Source organism: Diadema setosum, chromosome 10 (assembly GCF_964275005.1).
Source record: "Diadema setosum chromosome 10, eeDiaSeto1, whole genome shotgun sequence".
NCBI classification, from domain to species: domain Eukaryota; kingdom Metazoa; phylum Echinodermata; class Echinoidea; order Diadematoida; family Diadematidae; genus Diadema; species Diadema setosum.
Window position 1 is genome coordinate 21,748,040 of NC_092694.1, and position 23,019 is coordinate 21,771,058.

Genomic DNA, 23,019 nt, shown 5'->3' on the forward strand with positions numbered 1-23,019 from the left:
AAGACGTGATGTAAGCCATTTTAATTGGTTTTTGCACAGTGAGCTCTTGATGTATTTTACAATGATGCACGAGCCCTTTTAAAGTTTCAGAGAAATCTGTTTACAAGTCCTCATTTATAATTTTATCTCTTTCGTATCAGCTCAAGTCTTCTCTCTGCATGACACTAATCATTCCTTTTAAATATAATTATTATGTTCTATGTCTGTCTATTTCTCATAGTCTTCATATCTCTCTTGCTCTTGGGAATTTGAAGTTTCTCAGAGCTTCTGTATAATTCCAATCTTTCATTTCCCATCAATTCATATCCTCTCATCTTTCCTTCCTCATGTTTCGATCTCTTCTCAAGAGCCAAATTTATCCTACAATTTAAAGAGAGTTGATTTTTTTTTTGAATGAAAACATCTTTGCCAAACAACCAGATTAGTATGATTGAGGCCAAACTGGACAATGAAAATGTTGTGACCAGTTTAGAAAACATGTGCAAATTACGTCCAACAAGCAATCCGGTGGATTGCTAAAAACAGCACTCTCATCACATGACAATATGTTGTGTTGCATAACAGTCACTACCAGTTTTGCTCACGCAACGACTGATTATGCAGTTTTCTCTGGAGATTTGCATTGTGAAAGGCTCTAGCCCCTTTGTGTTGTGGTGCATGAGTGGGATCCTGAAAATCACTCAGCTCAGTAAGTGTTTCTATATCAGTGTAAGATAAAAATATATCAGTCAAAATGTAAAATTTGCCATGTTCCTTTCAGGATCACACATACCTCACAAATATATCTACATGGTGAACTGCAAAATAAATCTGTTATAATGATCTTTGAAGTGGTCAGTTGTGTTTTCCTCTGCCAAATAAAATGGGTCTACACCTAATCCTCTCCAGATATTTTTGAGCAAAGGTGTAGACATAGCAATTTTCCACTAATAATAACTTTTTAATATAAAATGGAATTCATGGAAAACATAAAAATTTTACAAAAATAAAGTAATAATCACATATTCAGACTTTAAAGCAATGACAAGTGTATAATTATGAAAAAAAAAAATGCTGACATGATGTTGAGTATGAAAATTGGTTTGGTGACATTGACATGGTAATAAATTACAAACATTTGCCCAAGTTAGATTGCATTTCAGCAAAAGCTGATGCTTCGTTTTATCACTTTTACTTTTGATCTTCTCTCTGAAGGAACTTGTAAAAAGAAGAGAAATTTATCACAAGCAATTATTTCACTGCTTTTCATGTGCACCTTGCTAAGAACCAGCATGCTGTTAATTCCACAACGTCTCTACTCAAGTTCTCAATAGCTCTCAATTCATGCAACTGATTGACAAATTGCCCTACATCAACGTAAATAAGCACTGAATTGATCAGTGTTTTAGTAGTAGCCATGATAAAAAATAATAATCATGGGAATACATACTCAAGCAGGATTCGAACCTACGGCCTCCTGATCTCCACGTCGTAGGTTCGAATCCTGCTTGAGTATGAACGCCCATGATTATTTTTAGAATTATTCTAATTATTCTAATTATTATTCTAAGACTTCACTGCCTATCTGCCCAAACCATGTTTAAGTCCCCATACATCTCATTTCTTATTCTCTCTGTTTTCTAAATGTGTGCAATTTCACAATCTGAATCTCTCTCTCTCTCTCTCTCTCTCTTCAAGCTAAATATCCGTTGTCAATTTCCTATAATCGCTTTTAAAATATATCTGCTTTCTTTTTCACCTTCAACATCAATCTCAGTATTGAATGTTTGGATGGCTGAGAACCAGAGGGGCATTATCGCAACTTTGTTGGAAATTGAGTTATTATCTTGTGTCGTGTTGCAGAGCTCGGTCTCTTCTCCATTATGGTATCAATTTTGAATTATTTTAACTTCAGTAAAATGTTAAAAATCAAAACCACAAGGGCAAAATTTTGCCCGATACTTAGAATAATGCTTATCCACCTACCTTTGATTACTAAACTCTTTATTTCATGAAAATTTATTGTTTCATTTTGATTTATGCTCCAATCTTAGAACACAATAGCGCCTTTCTGGTTCTCAGCTGACGGGTTTTCATTTATCTATTCAATATTATGGCCTTCTCTTTTTTTGTCCTCCTATTGATGTCAATTCACTCTTTCTATTAATGTAAATCCCTTACTTTTGGTTTGACCTCTCTTGCATTTAGATAAGATCTAAATGGAAATCTAGATGGTACAAATGTATATATGTGTGTGTGTGTGTGTGTGTGTGTGTATGCATGTGTGTGTTTATTTAGTGGTTGTGTGTGCATATGTGTTTTATGTGTCTACATGTGTACCATCCGTGTGTGTTGCGCGTGGGTTTATTTAGTCTAATGGCCAGGGAGTGAGCCCCAGGTTGCCGGGAGAGAAATATAAATGAGTAATTGTCACCTCTGATTACACAACTGGTGCACTTTGGGATGCACAGTTGGTATTAAGCAAGTTGATTGATTCTAGTCTTCGCACTTCAGACATTTCTCTCACCTTGCATAAAGCATTCAAAATTGCTCTCAGAATGTCTCCTAATGAAAACATACATGTGTGCATGTTTCTTTTATCTTTTTTCCTCCATTTAATAATGAAATCCTTCTGTACTTGCTGTCATTATATTATATAAAATCCTACATTTGCAACATGATGAGAATGCTGTGTTGGATAGCAGTAAATTCACAATTGCAAATAAACAAGAAGCTGCTATTGTATTCTGTTTGAATAACCATACATTCAACACCATTCTCTAAATCTTTTTTTTTTCTTCTGCATCACAAATAATTACGATGAAATTCAAGGCGCCTTCGAATGAAGAGGTTTAACCAATTTAAGTAGCAGTTGGATGTTATCAGATTGGCAACGGCAATCAGTAATGACTGAAATTTTGGTAATAAACAAGAAATCCCCAAAATACAAACCACCCTTTTGCCATGTCGTTGAATGGCTTCCTTAATGTACGGCTAGGCTATCATTAACTGAGTAACATTGACTACTTCCACATAGTGACCCATGCAAAACAGAAGCCTTGGCAAAAATAACTCAACCCTAAGAATCCCAAGGAAATCGCCAAGTAAACCCTCCGGGAATAGGGAAGCCGTTAGCTATGACGTACAATCTTTTACTTCTCTACATGATAGAGACATTCCCTTTTGTCCTAATTAGTACCTGATGCATCCTTGGAGTAGTGAAAGCAATAGTATTCTCTTTTCTGCATACAAGACAGAAGAACCTCCGCTATCTTCCGTCAGGCATCTCTATGCACAATATACAGTACATGTACAGGCAGCATTAAGTTCATCTAAAACTGCACTACGACACATGCATACACACACACAGTACATTAACCTGTGGCCTTTTCCTAGTAGATGTGTTTTTTCGAAAATGCAATCAATACCTGTTCTGATACCATGTAATCACCCAGGATGAAAAACTAATCTTAGGGATCTTCCAAGATATCCAAGTAGTGCCCCTTTTCTTGCTTGACTTGACAGCAAACAAGAAGAGCTCACCGGAGCACAGCCAGTGTTTGGCCTAAAATAACTGCAAGAAATCATTAGCAGCTATTGATTTTTTTGTCTCTCCCTTCCTTTTGTTCCCTTTTGTTAGAATCTTCACAAGTGCAAAGAAGCATTTCAATGGACGAAGGAGACCAGAGTGAGGCGAGTCTTACGTGTGGAAAGCTGAACTTACAACTCCTTGATTGGCGGATCATTGTTGTTGTTTTCTGTCTCAATTAAGCAATGAGTGTTAAATCATTGAACCACTTGATGGAACTCAATAAAAAGAACAGGACAACATCTTGCTAAGCCCACAAGCACTCTGAACAGTGCATTGGCCACACCAGAAAATCAGAGTGATCACTTCTCGTGAGCAAGGGAGAAAATTGACAGCTGATATCGGCAACAATCTGCATGTGGTTTGAGAGGGTGTGTAATATTGTCAAAATTACGTGCAACCATGGACGACCTAACCACAGTGAACCCAGTGCTTTATTCTACAGTGCAAAGGATCACCGTCTTGGATGTTTTTGTCCCCGGTGATACAGAAGGTGCAGGGGAGAATGCAACCACAACTAAGGAGATCACAGTTCATGTTGGAACAATTTTCCTTATTGCAGTCCTGAGCCTCATAATTGTCGCGACCATCTTCGGCAACACGTTGATTCTGACGGCGATCCGCCAGCACCGCCCACTCCAGACGCCCCAGAACTATCTCATTGCGTCCCTCGCTGTTGCTGACCTGATGGTGGGGATCCTGGTAATGCCTTTGAGCTTGTCCAAGGAGGTAGTGGTGGTATGGATCTTTGGACCCATTCTCTGCGACTTCTGGATATCTCTGGATGTTCTGTGCTGTACGGCCAGCATCCTCAATCTCTGTATGATATCGCTGGACCGCTTTTGGGCCATCACCAAGCCTGTCATATACCCCAAGTACCGGAAACCTCGTATCATGCTCATCATGATTGCCATTGTGTGGTTCCTGGCCAGTATCATCTCCATATCCCCGCTCTTTGGCTGGCAGGGTAAGCAGGAAATTGATCCCACAATGTGTCAAATAAGCCAGCACAAGATCTACACCATATTCTCCACCTTTGGAGCCTTCTTCATCCCCATGACCATCATGATGATTGTGTACGCTAGAATATTCTGTGAGGCACGGAAAAGAATTCGCGGCAAGGCTTTCCACTCGCCCGTGGGGACAGCTCATCTGGAACCGCCGCCCCTAGAAAGATACTCAGAAACACATGCCATGCAGTCCAGCCACATGCTGAATGGTGATGCATCGTTTGAATCACAAAATGGTTCTTCCCTTGAGGTGCAGAGAACTCTGTCCAGCAGCGGAAAGATTAAGTCTGTGCCCAACTTTCAGCACAAGTCTGAAGAGAGCAGCGAAGGGAAATTTTCCATGGTGACATCGTTGTCCGTGCCGGGCCAAAACGGCGCGGCGCACGTCTCGGTCTCGCTGTCTCTGAAGGAGATCAATGCAAATATGCCACAGACGCAGGCCCTCCTACCCAAGAGCCTGACTCCGAGCCACAGCCCGCTGCCGCCCCAGTTCCTGGAGCGGGAGAGGAAGCGACGAGCGATGGCTACAGCCAGGGAGCAACGTGCCACCAAAACGCTGGGGATTGTCACGGGGGCTTTCCTCATCTGCTGGCTACCTTTCTTCCTGAAGGCCCTCATTCTGCCACTCTGCAATGAGTCCTGCTATGTGCCCCGGGTGTGGGATAGTCTTTTCCTCTGGCTAGGCTACTTCAACTCAATGCTCAACCCAATCATCTACACCAAATTCAACCAGGACTTCCAGCGAGCATTCAAGAAACTCCTGCACTGCAAGGAAAAGACTATCAAGAAGTGAAAGACTAAGGGTGACCTTGTCCCTATTCTACGCAATCTTCCCGAGTGTAACTTCATGAAACATTGTACACTGATTTTGTATATGTTTGTACATAATCATAAAGTATACTTATCTATATATATATAGGTTCTTACGCAATCATATACCATGTGAAACATATACTTGGTACCTGTTACATTTGACATTTCTTTTCACGTACTTTCCCACAAATAGACTAGACCTGGGAGAGTATGAATATACTGAGTGTTGTGGTCTTGCCAATCATTAATTGGTTTTAACTTAACAGTAGCAGCACATACCATACACATAATACCAAAACAAAATTGTTTCAAGCAAAATAAGATACAGACTAGCTGTTATAATTCCATTCTTAGAATTTTTACAAATTCATTTTCTATACAGTATCTCACCTCATTCCTAACCATCATAAATTCCTTCCTTCCTTTCTTTGTTAATACACACAGACACAGACACAGACACACACAGACACACAAGCACACACACAAAATACCAATTTCACATGCACATAAGATTCATTCATTCATTCATCAAAACTGCTTTAGGACATTTTTTGGTCATCTCAAATCTTCCTACCTCCTATATATTTTTTTTAATAAAAAAAAATCTTACTTTTCCGATGTGTATCAGATGCAACTGGGAAGTGCATTTTGCAAATGATCATCATATTAATTACTTTCTTGACCTTATATTCTGCCAGTCTATACATAACCACACTTATCACTTGCATCTATGCATCTATCATGTACGATAGTGACCAGAGTTGTCCAATGACCAATTTTATCACACACATGGATGGATGGAGACAAGAAGAGTGCAAATATCAATTTGATGACCTCTGAATGGGGTCCAACAGGGAAATGAATTGACCATTTACGTCAATCACAAAACCACTTATGGTTACAGACTGGTGCTCCTGGGTAAATTTCACCAATTCTATGGGGAAATGACATTAGAAGAAGAAAAAGAAGGATGGGAAGAAAATTGCAGCTTAAGAAATACATGTATTTGTTCAGCTCTGGTGACATAAATAATGAAATCTTGAGGAAGTATCGGAGAGAGACTGTTATTTAATTCAGCCCATCCTGGAGTTGTTTAAATTGAGAGTAAAATGGCATCTCCTGTTGTAATACAGTGGGTTTAAAATCCAAGGCATATCCACATCTGCATATCTTCATTTGAAAGCCAGTATAAGAATGCTGATTCAGTAGAAGAAACACTATTGCAATCATATTGGCATTCTCTACAGCAATTTCAAAGAAAAATCAAAATGAAAGATATATATACATTTCACTTGCCAAGTTATTTATTATATTTATTTCTAATTTCACTGAGTTAGATGTCTTTGGCAGTTTGCAACTGCATGGATCAAAGGATGTTATTAGTGTAATGTATCGATCTCATGAATGATATATTCATGAAAGTTTTCAGTAAATATCCTATTCCTATGTTTATGATTATGCTGAATCATCTCACTAGCTGTGTTTTATATTGTTTACCTGAAAATAATACCACAGAAATAAACAGTCACTGTTGACTGATAAGAAAATTTCACAGCAGCTCCTAATACCACACACACACAATGTACCTGGATTGTATTTTGAACAGTGTGTCTATGTATATTTGTAAATATAACAGATTTTCTGTTTGTATGTAAGTTATATACACTGCTTGGTTTTATCATAATTTCACAAGGACAATGTACACCAGTGCAACAAAGTCGTAAGCAGGACATGCATGAATAACTGCAGGTGAAGCCCAACTGTCACTTGCAAGGCTGCCACCTTTGAATTGTAAAACACATTATGAATACAGTTGAACCTCTCGTATCCGGACAAGTCGAGACCGGGGCTCATCCGGATAAGGGATTTGGCCGGATACGGGAGACTCAATGCTTTATACATGTACAAAGATGTACTGATGTAGCCCATTGTAGTACCACATGTAGTAATGTGTATACTGCAACCTTTTCATTGTTACACTCAGTAACAGACCCCAAAATAGAGGTTCGTGTTTGCAAGAATGAAATCATTTTCTTTTATAAATTCTTGGAATGATTTACCTAAATAATTATTAAGAAATGTATCAAGTAGATCTTGAAAATAAACCGTACTCGGCAAAGTCGACTGTAGGTCGCCATTGTTAGATTGAGTTGGGAATCCCCCTCTCCTCCCGTAATTATAAAAAAAAATCATGGCGAGATTGCGTCCGTATAATAGAGAGATCCGGATAAAGGGAGGCCGGATAAGAGAGGTTCAACTGTATAGAGTAAAAAGATTTATCTGAAGGCATAAGTCAGATTTTAGTATGAAAATAGAGGGGGGGGGGGTATACTGTGTATTAAAGCAAAATCCAAATCAGAAAGGTACTTCTTCATTTCAAATATATATTTTGTTATTCTGAATGAAGAAAATATACTAAACATTAAAAAAAAAAGAGACGCAATTTGGCAGATTTAAATATGAACGTGCTTGGTGATAAATTCTGAAGATAAAGAGAGTAAGAGGAAAGAAATCTTGTGGAAGCCATCTTATTTAATGGGGATGACTCAACTGGTCAATGGTAGTTGAGAGTCTTCCAGCACAAATATGCTCTACAGTGGGATTTGGTCAGAGAAAGGCAGAAGGGTGTAAAAGGTGCTTTAATGGAAATTACTGCCTTTCTGCCTCTCAAGTGAAGGTTGATCATCTGGGCTGCTTATTACACACTTTGCTTCTTAGAAATAACATGTTGTATTTTCAGTGACAGTAATTTTCAAGCATGATCACACTTATAGGTGTGGACAGACTGGCAAAAGGTCAAGAAATTTAAGATTGCGAAATCTTCACGATCTTTTGTTGGCAAAAGATCGAGAAGTTTGGCAGGGGTGGCAAAGGGGGAAATATCCCTAGTTTGAGTGGGAAGTTTGCAGTCACACTGGCAAAACTTTGAGATCTTGAGGATTGCGATCTTAAACTTCTTGATCTTCTGCCAGTCTGATTGCACCTTTCGAGTCAATGCAGTTCACACACTCATGATCATACATGAAATGAGTGTATCACTTGGCAGCTTGCTGTTTGAAAACAACAAAACAAATCTGACTTTGACTAGTCAGGCATATTACACAACATCAAAAATAGAACTCAAAGAGGTGATACTGTATAATTACATAATGTGTCATTTTCCTCATGATAAAAAGAAATTTATGTTCTGTATTTGCTGAATTCCTGACTTATTCTAGAGACTGAAAAGGATGTTGCTAGAAAATGACAAAAGATTTTATCTTAAGATCATGTTTACTGACATTAAGAAATGATATATCGGATGGACTTGTGCAATATATTGGATGTATGATAAACTAGCAAGTTTTCTTCCATTTGAGTCGAGAAAGAGAGAGAGAGAAAGAGAGAGAAATATTTGTCAGTTAATACTCCCTGTAAAAATGGATGAAGAATGATGACCAATTCAAATAAAGCATTCAAAAATTTGGGGTTACATAATTGTATCTTTATCTACTGTTTGGTGAAATGAAATGTTATCAATCTTTTGTAAATGGTGAATACAAGAGAAGTTTACACAGCTTATACCTCCTGAAAAAAACAACAAAAAATCATTGTGATTGTAATATCAAATGTAATTAAAAGCACATCATTATTTCTTACTTCTATGTGTATTTGTTTGTTGCTTCAGCCTACAGGGGAAGTTTCCCTATTATGAGTAAATTCAGTGACTATAAATTAATGAAAAACACCAGGAAATGTTGGAGAAATCTTAGACAATCTGTTCAAATGTAAAATTTCAAAGATGTCAAAAATGCTCCCTTAAAATATCAACATTTTTTCATAAATTTAAAAACTTGGAAAATATCAAAGTATGTTATGGTGAAATCCATTTTGCTGACTCGGGTAGGTGAACCGTTTTCATCCAATGACATGTCACATTAATAAAATATCGAGAAAATGCAACGGGGAATTTCAATATCTTTTTTTTTTTTGGTTCAAAGTGGAAAAAAAAACACATTAACTGAACTAGATACAGAGGCGATGGGCAAAAACAAATGAACAAACAAACAAACAAACTCACGCCAAACAAGCAGCTGCATAATACGCTGTATAAGTGTGTGTGCCTGTGTGTCTGTGGGTGTGTTTATATATACTGCTTCTGTAATGAGATTATCTCAATTTGTTAATAAAACATCCCATTACTGCACTGCCTAGGTCACCACTCCCTTGAATATTTTCCCTTTTCAAATTGCATTTTATCATATTCTAAAAACGATAATAACATCAGAATTTCTATTTACATGCTTAACCACAGGAAACAACAAACAAAATTGAATAAATCATTCGGGAGGTTTATAGACAGACAGACAAAACATAATTTGTTTACCTCAAGTCTTTTCACACTGCTCTGTTGAAATTGAAGCAATTATGTATAAATTACCCCTGGTGTGTGTGTGTGTGTGTGTGTGTGTGGGGGGGGGGTATTTATGAATTTGAATTTTATCCTAAAGCCTACAAACAAATCCTAGGGGTGACTAGTCAATGTAGAAAAAACAAAATTGAGGAGGGGGTGTCTGAAGAGCATTTTATATTCCTTCGACTGCAAAGAATGCCACAAGACATATTCCACCAAGCGCAAGATACATTCCACCAAGCGCAACTACCAGTACCCCACTGATGGCATATGCCGGCCACCAAGAGATAATCATTTATGGTAATAAGCCAGTTCGGAGTTAGCTCATGGGCACATTGGAATGAATGACCTTTCTGTTTTTCTCAGTCAGTTAGGGGAGCTTTAATGCATAAGCTTTGCATAACAATTTATAAGACTCATCAATCCTGTTCAAGCAAAGAATGAACTTGCATAGACCAGATGACCAGAATGATCCGTCAATTAACACTATTGGGAGAGCATCCATGTTATTATTTTGCATTGAATGTACTAACAATCTCCTCCTCTCGATATTACCAAATACCACTTCTGCTGTCAGGTGGATGTGCTGGCAAGCAGCACTTATGGATTACATGAATAATCATTACATCACAGATGCTTATCCACGTAAATTTAGAAACCAGCATGCCTCTTGGTACGAATGACCTTTTTTTTTTTCTGCTCAGGCGCAAAGTGGAACTGCGAACTGACTTATTACAAGGCCTGGAAATTACGTCTTTGCGGACTCGCCTACTCAGGAAATGTCGCAGTCTGTAAGTGCGTCATTTCACAGAAAAGTGCGCATTTTTGGTTAGTTTTTCATTGTGACGACCATCATATTCTTCCTGGTTATTCTGAATTTCTGCTAATTTAGTTGGTACAACTGTAGGTCTCGGCTAGAAACTAAAGCTGTATGAACCAATACTGAACAAGAAATTCCACGACCTAGCCGCTGACTGTCGTAATTTACGTGCCAGCACAACTAACAGGAAAACTGACCACACAAATGAGCTACAAATTTACTGCCTTCCTAGCAGCGCTACTCACAGAAAATGATGGGAGTCATATTGGACAAACTGTCATTTTGGGGAAAGTTACTAGGCAACTGTGCCAAAAAAATAAAATCATCTGAAACATTGTCATGGAAAAATTGCAGGTTAGAGTATAAGTTTTCTTACCTTGTATGAGGTTTTCCTGTGACAATTTTTTGATGAGAACGCCCATCACAAGAAGAAAGTGATTGGAGTCACATGACTTCTGCTCATACCCCCTGCCAACAGTCACTTGCCAAATGTACAGCCAGGTGGCCATGCTATTGTTACATCATAATCAGTTGCCTGCTCAAAGCTGTTTGAGCCAATCACTAATACTGCGTGCAAAAACTTGAAATTTTCTCCAGTGTCACAACCTTGTGATTTTTTTTCTTGCCGCTGCTATGTAAATGGAAAGCTAAAAGAAAGCAGTTTTGTTTTCACTGAAATATTCACCATTACTATGATCTAGCAATTAAACTACAAACCACAAAGTTCTTCATTTTGTTTCTCCAGACCTAGTGTCAAGTTCAATGTGCGATGTATACGACATTAAAAGTTCAAAACTTGTATCAAAACCTGAATAAGAAAAGAAGAAAATGCAAGTAAGTGAAACAGATCAAGGACACTGACATTTCTGGCCAATATGCAACACAAGAAAGGAGAGCAAGTAAGTATCCATAAAACTGCATTAAGACCTTACACTGCAAAGCACTCATTGGTTTATCACCACAATAAAAACCCAATGACATCTTCTTTTATTGACTGTCAGGAATATATAAATACATGTAAATTACTCGCTATACCCCCAAGATACAATTCAAGTTGGTCAGATTTGAAATGGAAGGGTGATTAATTTCTCAGAATAACAATTGCTTACTTAGTTTTATGGAATAGAGCTCTTCAAATAATCAAGCACCAAAGAATAAGCCATGGGCTTGCATAAACTGTCATTAAACCTTACTCACACATTTATGGGAAATGGAGGAGAGGGCATGGAAAGAAAATGACCATCAGAACAGACTTATTTTGGATGAAAGCTATTTTCAAACACATACCAAAGAGAATCTGTGCGACATAAAAATAACTATATTGGGAAATCCTTATTTTCTGAACATAATCAGTACATCATCTAGCATGGAAAGCAGTTTCCTACCGATACATTTTCAAATTACTATCCCTGGCCATGAAGCTATATATTTTTGTTACATAGCACACTCCTCATACAAGATATTAATATACTTGTAGCTCTATGTATTCATCTAAAACATCTTTTTGATTTCCTATATCTGGTACATAATGTATTTAATGCATCTAAGTTTCTCCGGTGAACAATACTATGCGCAAAGATGGTTGAATTTCTCTGTTTGGATGAATTCAGCAAGGTCGATATGGGAAGCAATTACTCACCACAAGTAGGCAAGCAACCACTGCACTGATTCATAACAATGAATCCCCTCCGCTGTGAGGACTGCGCATTGAGGATTATTAAAAAGCAATTTTCCCATAGGGGAACTACCATTGTAGCCAACACACACTTGAACTCACGACATTAACCCGTTGAGGACGAGTCCCACGTATACTCGGGCAGGTGTCTATGGGAAATGCGTGTTGTAGCAAAATCAAACTGTCCTCAATGGGTTAAAGGTATTGTTTACCACTGGGAGCAGTGATTAAAAAAAAATGTTTGAGTTATTAAGTTTCATGCATATGTGTAGGTCAGTTGTATCACAAAACATTCTTCCATAAAAAATTGCAATAAAGCCTAAAATACAAGGAGATAGCACTATTTTTCTAGAAAGAATTTCATCTTAACTATTGTTAACATTTTGTACATTTAACAATACTTAACACTGATTATACCGATTGTTTATAATCAATGTTTATTGATTTTACTGATTGTGTTTTGTTTTAAAAGTAATTATGCCATTTTTTTTTTTACATTCAATTGGTAGTTTCTATCCCTAACTCACATTTGGGACTATTTTGAAGTACTACAGCTGGGTTTTTGTTTCATCTGCAAATGGTAAATAATGCCTTCAAAAGATCCAGTTATCCCTTTTTCACGGTTGAAGAATAGTGTTTCCCAATGTCATGGATATCTTATGCTACACACCTCAAACTTTCTAAAAATGAAATAAAAAACTAAATCCATGTCACTCAATGAACTCCCATTTTGTACTGAAAATAACAGCTGGACTTTTTTAGGTCGAAATAAATTTCACTGAAAATCTACAGTAATGATTTCCCCTCCATCATAAACAACTACATGGAAACACAGAACTTTATCACAGATATGTTGTTGTTGAAGTGATTAAATGACAACTTTTCTTACTATTTGCATATTGACCGATTCTGTGACGCGCTATGTGTATTTTTGGCATGGGCGCAGCCATAGTGGGTGTATCAGCCGACCCCCCCTCCGCACTCCCCCACCCCTCTCCCTACATTAGCACGCGCGCAGAATGAAAAACTGCTTTAGCCAATAGGCGTCTCGTACTGAGTGCGCAAATGCTTGCTTAGTGCGCGAACCTTTGTTACAAGTGCGTGTAAACATGTTGCCCCGGGGTGGGGGAGAGCAGGGGGGGTCGGCTGATACACCCACTATGGCTGCGCCCTGTGCCGTAAAATGTCTGCTGCCCTCAACGAACCCGAATCGGTCAATAGATATGTGTGTGTGTGTGTGTGTGTGTGTGTGTGTGTGTGTGTGTGTGTACAACCGGATGCATTCTGTCACTGTGAAATGTTGGTTAGGGAATTATCTCTATCATGTTTTACAGTAATATCACATCAAAATGTTGATTTTCATATTATTTGAAAGGAAGTTGATACATATTGTTGAAACAAAAGTAAACATTACCACTCTGACCACACATTAACAAATTGCTTGTGTGAACGGAATGCTCAATGCATTAACTCTCTTCAAAATTGGAGTCTTGATATTGTGAAGGCAATGGCTACATATGCATGGTTGACATTCCCTTAAATCTCATATTGATGCCCGCATTAGTCCTGATTGTGTTTCTACATTTATTTTCCTGCACAAGTTGTCTTTTAGTTTGTATGCTGTTTTTGAAAGAGACATGATGAAAAAAAATACAATGTATGAAGTTGAGCCAGTCACAGTATGATCTTGCATTGTATAATCACTAGCACAGCGCTATAATGGCAAAATACTATGTACTGATGGATTTCCTTGCAAACATCGTTATAGTGTGCATGAATGATGGGTCCCTTCTCCGAGATGATGAAAATTGAATAAAGGCCGTCTGACCATCACAAAAAGTCTCTCCTTGGCTAGCCCTCTCCAGGGGCAGAGTCACGCGGGGAATTTTTACGGTCAGCGTGACGAAGACTGCATTGCCGCGGAGGTCAGCCATGTAATAGAAGGTGATGTCACAAGTTTAGGTCATGTACTTATATCTCCCTGATCTCTTACCATCGCAGTCTTGGACGCTCCCATCATCCAAATGAAGTGATTTAAACATGAAATACGGACATGATTCTATGAGCCCACTCAATGAAATCAAAGGGATCTGATACCATCAGTCTAAGAGGCAGTCTCTTGGGCCTATAAACCAGAGCTTATTAATCAACTCTTCCAATGCCACCAGCTACCTGTAACTCTATAGATACTGTCAATGGCATTCTCAGATGACAATTTAATGAGACATAATATCAACATTGAGCCTGTGAAAACTGCTATGAAGCTTCATATTAGTTCAGCACTTGACTTTCTCACCATTGGCATTCATAACCCTGCCATCAAACAGAATAGATGATCTTGATGCAACTCAACTGCATGCACATTATGCATACATAGAAAAAAACTGTTTTAACAAGAAACTGTAGGAGATGTGGAATGTAACGCAATGCAACACAAACATGCAGACAGACATACATACAGACAGACAGACAGACACACACACACACACACACACACATACACACACACACATCAATTTGGGCTCATTCCATTGTACTGCCCATTTCCGATCATGGTGTTCTCTTTCCTGTTCTACTTGTAGTGGCCAGTTCGAAGATCAGATTCGACGCAATTCTCCCCCAATATTTGCACACACGCCATTCCAGTTGTGGTGGGGTGGGGTAGGGGTGTCCGGAATTGGCCAATCACATTACTGGATTGAAGGACATCTTCATCAGGTCAACATTTGATGCAGACACAGAGCTCGGTGGGTAGTTATTAGCTGGCTTTCTGCATTTTTTTTTTTTTTTTTTACAAGATAGCTGCGCTCCCCGAAGACGACAGACAACTGTAGTGTTCATCAAATCCCGCATATGACTTAATTTGCACTTGTCAAATGCACAGCTGATACAAACAATCCAGTACGTACTTTTACGAACTCCTATCTTCACAAAACTATTTTGTACACTTTGAGAATGACACACGTTTCACGCGAAGTGAACAACAATAACGATCTTGTATACAAAAAATAAAAAATAAATAAACCCACATCCAAAATCTACATAAGACACCAGAATTAAGGTCCCTATCATATTTACTAACATGTACATCAGCACACTGAAATAAAAACAGAAACAGCAGGTCTAATAGATTCTAATCCAACTATGATATTAGTGACAACTCAAAATTTGAAAAATTTAGTCCATAGTGCATTTTGGAGTAATGTTGTATAGATTTTTTATAAACACCTGGTATAAATATCCAATCCAAAAACAGTCAACAGTCATGTCTCACAAATCAGTTCTTGACCATGAAAACTGACCACACTTTGGTGGGCATTGGAAATCATAGAAAACTGCCTCAGCTGACAGCATAATTCATCTATTTGATATCCCAAATGGGGGAACCACTTGTCAAAGCTGAACAGAAAGAGCACACACAAACATGCACATATGGGACCATGCTAGGACAGTTGGCACAATACAGTTAAAAAAATCAGAGGTTCTTTTTGACATCCTTCCTTGATGATAAAAAGTTAGATCCACTCATTTTTGGATACACTGCATTCATAACAATGACACCACGCAAGTACAAGATCTCATTGTCACTTTTTCAGAAATCTTTCTTTCTTTCTTTCCTTCTTTTGCTTTTTGATAACATATCCATTAAATACCATGAAACTGCTTAATTCTGTTCTTCATTTAAAAAAGAAGACATTCTATGACTTCAAACTGCTTTGATGTTCATGGTTATATCAATGTTTCACACCAGCCTCTGCTAAAAAGAACAAACAAATGATTTGGTGTGATACAGTTTTTCCTCCCTCTCTTCCAGCAGTGACCCATTTCCTGAAATTCATATTTGCCATCTCTCTAAAAATGGCATTTCATGAGATGATTACTTTTGGAGCCCTGTTTTTCCCAACCAAGAATTGCGATCTCGGCTCTCACGTAGTGCATGACTGCCAGCCAGTCACCATAGCAACCACAGAAATTGCATGCCCCCGGCATGTAAAATTTGCGTATCTCTGTCTCTTGCTGCCGATCTCAGAGGAAAAACAACAACAAACCCCCGAAAAACAATTAACGAAACAGTTCCATGAGAAGTGCTGGTATTGATTCGGTAACAGATGGTGTTGGCAGAAAAACTCTGTTAGTTTTGTTACAAAATAAAAATTTGACTGAGATTGAACAGACTCTGGCATTCGCACAAACCCATGTCATGTGGTGTTATAGAACCTGTATGAACTTGCTCAAAATAGCAGATAACAGCAGTGAATATGAACATTTTATCATTTGATTGCACATCTTCAAGGTTTCTTTGAAACTGTTCCTCAATTGGATTACAAGATCATATCAGATCATATTTCTCACAGCCTAGAGTTTCAGCAAAATATTCGATTACATTTTCTTTCAGCATCCTACCTCAAAAATACTTCAGTCTGCTGTTTACAATCCATGAACAATACTTTATATGATTTCTTTTTGTACTATATCATTCCAACAGAAGTGAATGAGTAGATTAGATGAATAAATGAATGTATGATCAAGGAATTGAAAAAATAGGAGATAAACATATGTAGATTGATTAATAAACAAACAAATAGTACATATATGAATAGAGTTGGTAAGGAGCAATATGTGACATGAACTTGCCCATAACACCAAAACCAGAATAATGTGGCTGTGACATGATATGCCTCTTTGAGATGAGAAGAGACTCAAACCTTTAACCTCTGACCTCATATTTCTACATTATATATTATTATTATTTTTACTGTATTTCTCTTTAACCTCTGACCTCAGAGAGGAAACTTTTGTTTAAATTTGTTACACTGGTAGAGTTTTAGCACAGCAAATCACAGTCACTTTGCACAGGACACACTTTACACTCAGTGCAAATACTCACTCCTCAAATGTCTAGAAAAGCACTCTGAAGCTCTTATTTTTTTTTTTGCTCCTAATATTGATGAATCTATTTCTGTTCAAGGACCCTTGTGATGTGCCTTACCAAATTAAGACAGAATATCTCTGATGGACTCTGGATTGCCCAGAGGAAAATGCCAAGGCTTTCCGAATTGAGAAGTGAGGAAGCCAGAAATCTCCAGAATTAATTAGGCACAAAAAAAAATCCCAACTTTGACACAACACCTACCACTGACAAGCACTCCGGAAATTGGATGTTCACAAAACAAGATATTTTTCCATTACATGCTCTCCTTAGAATTTGATATCTTTTTCCTATTGTGGTCACATAAGATATATCAAAAGAAGGGGTCCAGGCTAAAACAGTCAAATGCCAACTTCTTATGGCTTTCATATCAAAAGAGCTTTACAGCTGCAGAAGGTCTGTAAGATTCCAGAGTTAATGCCCTTTTGCTTCAACCCTGGCAATAAGTTCAAAATGACGGAATTGGTGCTGGGATACTGCAAAAGTGGAAATGTTCACGCTCGGCAGAGTAAGATAATTTTCCTGCGTTTTTACTTCCACGTAAGCTGAGCATTACAGTGTTACATATAACAAGCAAAAATGTGGGGGTGTATTTATTCTTGCAACTAGTTTGTGGTTGTGCAAAATGTGCAGGCAATTTCCAAAACATGAATAATTCCACTTTTACAGAAATGGCCGATGACAGCGAAATAATTTGCTGCCATCCTCTATCTTTCCACTAAAAAAAAATCTAGAAAATAACTATGATGCAATCCTTAACCCTTCTGGTGAATGTCACCAGGACCTCTCTCACTTTCTTTTTCTGTCTGATCTAAATTTTTTCCACATACAGCCAACTTTTTTTCTGGTTTGTAGCTTTTCTTTATCTTATCTATTTTCTGTTGCTGCATACGCCAAGTATTTTGTGAGGTTTTTATTTTCACGAATTTCTTGAGTCAGGTGCTATTCACGAGTTAAAAAAAAAAAAAAAAAATCAACTCTCATCCTGACATGAATGTGACGTTCAGTAATGTACTCCATAATTACGAATTTACAACTCGCGAAGTCCCGATTTGCAAAAAAAAAAAATGAATAAATAAAATAGATTAAATAAGACTCGCTAAATATATATGGTGTATACAGGATCTGTTTGTGAAAGGAGGGCCCCCCCCCCTCTCTCCCTCCATGAAATTAAACAGACTAGAAATTTTCTTTTTGCTATTCTAGTGAAAAGACTTTGTTATGAATCTTATGGTCACTCTACTTGGTGACAAAGAGAATGATGTCCTTGCTATTTAATGATACATGTTTGTTTTTTTCTATCTTATCTCTCTGAGCAAGTTGCATGGGATGTATATACTGAATAATTACTAGATTGATTAGTCAGCTGTATATTGCACCCTTACCACAAGTTTTTAGGTCTGAGCTTGTAGTACATGTGGAGGCTTTGTAATTCTGAATTATAATAAGTAAATTGTGAGTGTTCTTTGCTCTTTATCTAATGTGGCAAGTATTGTTTCAGGTACCAATCCTTTTATTTTGTCCTCTGTAAGTTTGAATTTAACACATTTTGTTAAGATGTTGAGATAATGATTTCATTGAACATAATTTATTTTATGGTTGTTGAAAAAATTTAGTGATTCACAAAGGGATGGTTTCTGGTAAAATTTTTGATTTGTCATATCAATAAAGATTTTTACTTCTACATAACACACACAGACTTTTACAGTGATTTATTTCATGCCTTGGGATTTCATGCCCTATCCCCCCCCCCCCCCCAACAAAAAACCCATACACAAAAGACCAAGTATGTTTCAAGATTATGTGAGTAAACACACAGCTTCGGTATACAAGATAATCTCATATTTACGTGCTTTTCATTTTGAATTATAAAAGTTCACATTTACTCTGTTGACTTTCAAATAAAAAAAATGGTTTTATATGACCACATTCTTTGAATCCTATCTATATTGATTGCTGAAGACCTCTGTTCTCATATGATAGTAACACAAAACCCACAGATTTTGAGGTATATTTGATGGGCAATTCCCTCACACCATCCACGGCTCTTAACATCAGAGCTCGTGAGATAAAGAGTGTAGTTTTCAGTGAGTGGATGACCTTTACTCCAGGTGCTACAATGGGCTTGAAACTGACCTGTCGCGTTTCCTAATGGTGTCTCTTCCTTTGCTGTTGCACTACTTTATTGACGACGCATCAGGCAATTCAGGAAATCGCTTGAAAGCCTGCTGGGTTTTAAGGGAGCATCCCCTCCGAGCGGGCGCTTCTTTCTCCATTCTGACATTTTGAAACAGGAAGACAAGGAAAGTCCAAGGATCACCCCCCCCCCTCTTTTTAAAGTCCCTTCCTCAGATCCACTGCCAGCTCTCATTGTATGGCTGTCTTCTGTTGCATTAGAGCTCTGTGGTGGTCAGTTTCAACAGTTTTCAATCTGAAGAGGGCATTCCACCTCTGATGCAGATGGGGGTAAGTGGCACCCCACTCTCGCCCAGCATCAGTTTCCCCCTTGACCACTAACAGGGGAAGCTTGGGTTAAGTTCACATTGGAAATACTTTGTATGGTATTGATAAACCTGAGTGTGAGTGGGCTGGTGTGAATTGGTCATTCTATTGCTCAGTTATGTTCTGTGTCTCTGTTTTTTTTTTTTGCTTTTTTTTTTTGGGGGGGGGGGCAACCAAATGTAAACAAGATTGGCTGCAATTAATACAATGTAGTTCAGTTCATTTCATTTTAAACTGCAAATGTTGACATATTTAAAATATGAACATTGCTATATGTTTTTGTGCACTTATATTTCTTTGTTGAAATTAAGTGAGTGAATTAAATGGGAATTTCAAAGCTTAACTATAATCAGGTAAGTATGCACAGGAGGGGGCAGGGGTAGTATGCCCCTATATATTTTGATACTTTTATGCATTTGGTACCTAAGATAATTTCAAAAACTTGTATTCTAACTTAAGATGTGCACAAATTTTATAAATGTAAGACATGGGTAGCAAGGGGAACACATTTGCCCCCCCACCCCATATTTCCACATGTACAGCCTTGATGATGAGGTTTTTAACCCACTGATTGCAAGATTGTCAAATGTCCATAGACTTTGTATGGTTCCCTGAGGCAATGGTTTAAACACTTTACACCAGCTCTTAAAATGACCTCTAAACACAGGCATCGTCATTGCTGGAGGAGCACAATTTTCTCCAATTAACCACATTGCCATGGAGACATGAAGTCAGCTGCATGAAATGAATCTCAAATAATGAAAAAGAAGGAATGCAATCTATGTCAAATGACCTCCTGGAGACCCAAACACGAGGCATCGATGCATTCTTCGAGACATCGCCGTTGACCATGTGGTAAAGTACTGTGACATCCATGCACAAATGACATTAACAGCTGTGAGGATTTAGGTTACCAAAAAAAAAAAAATGAATGAAGACATAATAATTAGTTTAACGGACAGATGAATGGGAAGAAAAGAGGAGACTCCTACAGTAATAACATAGCAGAAGAAATAGAAAATAATATTGATCAGTATGCATGCAGATCAACAGATGTTACATCTTTAAAAAAAAAGAAGAAGAGATAAACAGAAGAATAATAGACAGACAGACTGATCACTAAACAGTGCTGGCTGAAATGTAGACCAGCACTTACTCTGTAAACATTGTCCCTCCTGCTCCTTAACAGGAAACATGTAAAAGATGGTGATGAGAGAGAGAGAAGTTAATGCATGCGATATCCAAATTGAGTGTTACCATGGAATCAGATTGAGAGGGACTTGTGGTAACTGCACCAAGTGTCATTAAAGGTGATACCCTTGGGTAAGAAAATGAGGGGGAAAAATGAGAGTATTATGACATCACAGAGAAAGAGAGAAAGCACATACCAAAACAACAAGGTAAATGACGCAAAGACATTTGATAGGGGACAAAAGAATGGACACACGTCTTGAATATGGAATGAGATAAAGAGAGGCAGGAGAAAAATGGTCAGAGGAAGGATGGAGGGAGAAAAGGAAGGATGGAGAGAAATAGGAAGATAGGGAGATGGAGAGAAACACAGAAGGTTAGAGTTATTGACAAGGATTATGTAATGTGTCATGAATAATTACTGTACCTACAGCAGCAAGGGTACCTTGAATATTGGGCACGTAAAAGGTGGGGGGGGGGGGATGTTATAAAAGTCCAGCTGGCCTAGAGCTAGTTATGATACATGCTAATGGGTACAATATGCTTCATACATACTAATGTGTGAAATTTGTCACTGTGTACATAATATGCATTCATCTCTGCCCTATCCCCACTTCACAAATAAGTACACACAAGCAATCACAGAACGCTATACAGACATGTTTTAATCTTTCCATGGACAGATTACTGCATAAGCTGTTACATGTATTTTTACGATAGTTTAATTTTCACGAATTTCGTGAATCATAATTGATCCCAAATTAATCAACACACCACAATGTTGCTGTGCACTAGGGTAACAGTGCATTTTAGATAATGTAAGTGACACAAAAAAAGTCTTGTGAAAAGGTGTGATCTCCTCATTCACGAAAATATCTGTATATGAAAATACCAGCTTTACAGTAACACATACATACACACGGTAGCACTGTGCAGGGTTATTTCTGTCAGTATCGCATGACTACGTACATTGTATGTTCTTATGATCAGGTCATGGTGTACACTATACATACATAACTATGCTCACACCACAAAGGCCTACATACGGCTACAAACCTATGCATAAAGATGCGTATCTCCTTTCTAAACACGATTACATGCTTTTCTGTTTGAAAATGATTTGCGTAGATTAAACTGAAGGGATTTCACTCAGAGGGGAATAGAGATAGATGGAGGGAGGGAGAGAGAGAGAGATAGATAGTGAGAGGGAGAGATGGAGAAGAGAGAGAGGGAGGGACAGAGAGAGAATGAAGGAAGAGAAAGAGCAGGTGTATGTTCACACGTTCTTATTCTCTTAGTTGCAAAGTATCAAATGTATATTGATGCACAGTGGGGGGTTTTGCTGTCTTTTGAAACATATCTGGGTCACTTATCTCAGGTATCAGATCCTATCTCACCTGCTTTTTTTGTGGCTGGGGAAAAGAGAGCTTCCAAAGTGAAGAAAATACAGAGAAAGTACATTATTGCTTGCCCTGTTTTTCACTAATTTTCCCAGGTCAGTTGTCTAAGGTATCAATGAGACACTTTTTTTTATTCCTGAGCTTTTGCCAAGGAAACGAAAAAAAGTGAGAACCACCCAGATTCCTGCTCTTGTTAGCAATATATTCATTCTAAATGTGTTCATTGAGAGATAGTTCATCTTTACCATCATAAAATCTATTGAGCAATATATTTTTACATGGCATCTAATTGGTGCATCTACAGGGTATTTGTCAAATAATATTTTATGTCATGTGTTAATGAATGGTATCTTATCTCTGGGTCTAAAATGACATTTGTCAAATAATGTATTAGACTGTGCCATCCAGTAATGGGCACTGTATCAAAATGTCTACAATGAAAATTGGTGAATTATATTTTTCTAATCGTCCTTGACAAAAGCACATTGTGACGCAATAATCCCCCATAAGAATCTTAAGCCAATAACATGCAGGAACCAAATTGGAAATCTAGTATTCCAAGAGTTGTTTTTATCTCACTTCTTATTTTAAGCTGAATCCCTGGTTGAGCTGGACTACTTGCTTTGAAATACTTCATTGACACTTTGCAACTTTCTCAAATCTGTGAATTAAAAAGTGCCAAGGTGAAGATGGTGATGTGGAATGTGGAGGAGTAAA

The 23,019-nt window shown here is 37.8% G+C and overlaps 2 protein-coding genes across 2 annotated transcripts in view; one reads left to right on the top strand and one right to left on the bottom strand.

Moving 5' to 3' along the window:
* The window catches only part of LOC140234143 (laminin subunit alpha-4-like), a 59,113-nt gene that overhangs the window by 27,283 nt on the left and 8,811 nt on the right, over positions 1–23,019 (bottom strand). The window lies entirely within an intron of this gene.
* Positions 3,971–5,371, top strand: LOC140233848 (5-hydroxytryptamine receptor 1D-like). Its single transcript, XM_072313939.1, has one exon. The coding sequence runs from the start codon at positions 3,971–3,973 to the stop codon at positions 5,369–5,371; it is 1,401 nt and encodes a 466-aa protein (XP_072170040.1).

Coding starts and splice junctions, on each gene's coding strand:
- LOC140233848 (XM_072313939.1), top strand. CDS start 3,971: ATGGACGACCTAACCACAGTGAACCCAGTGCTTTATTCTACAGTGCAA.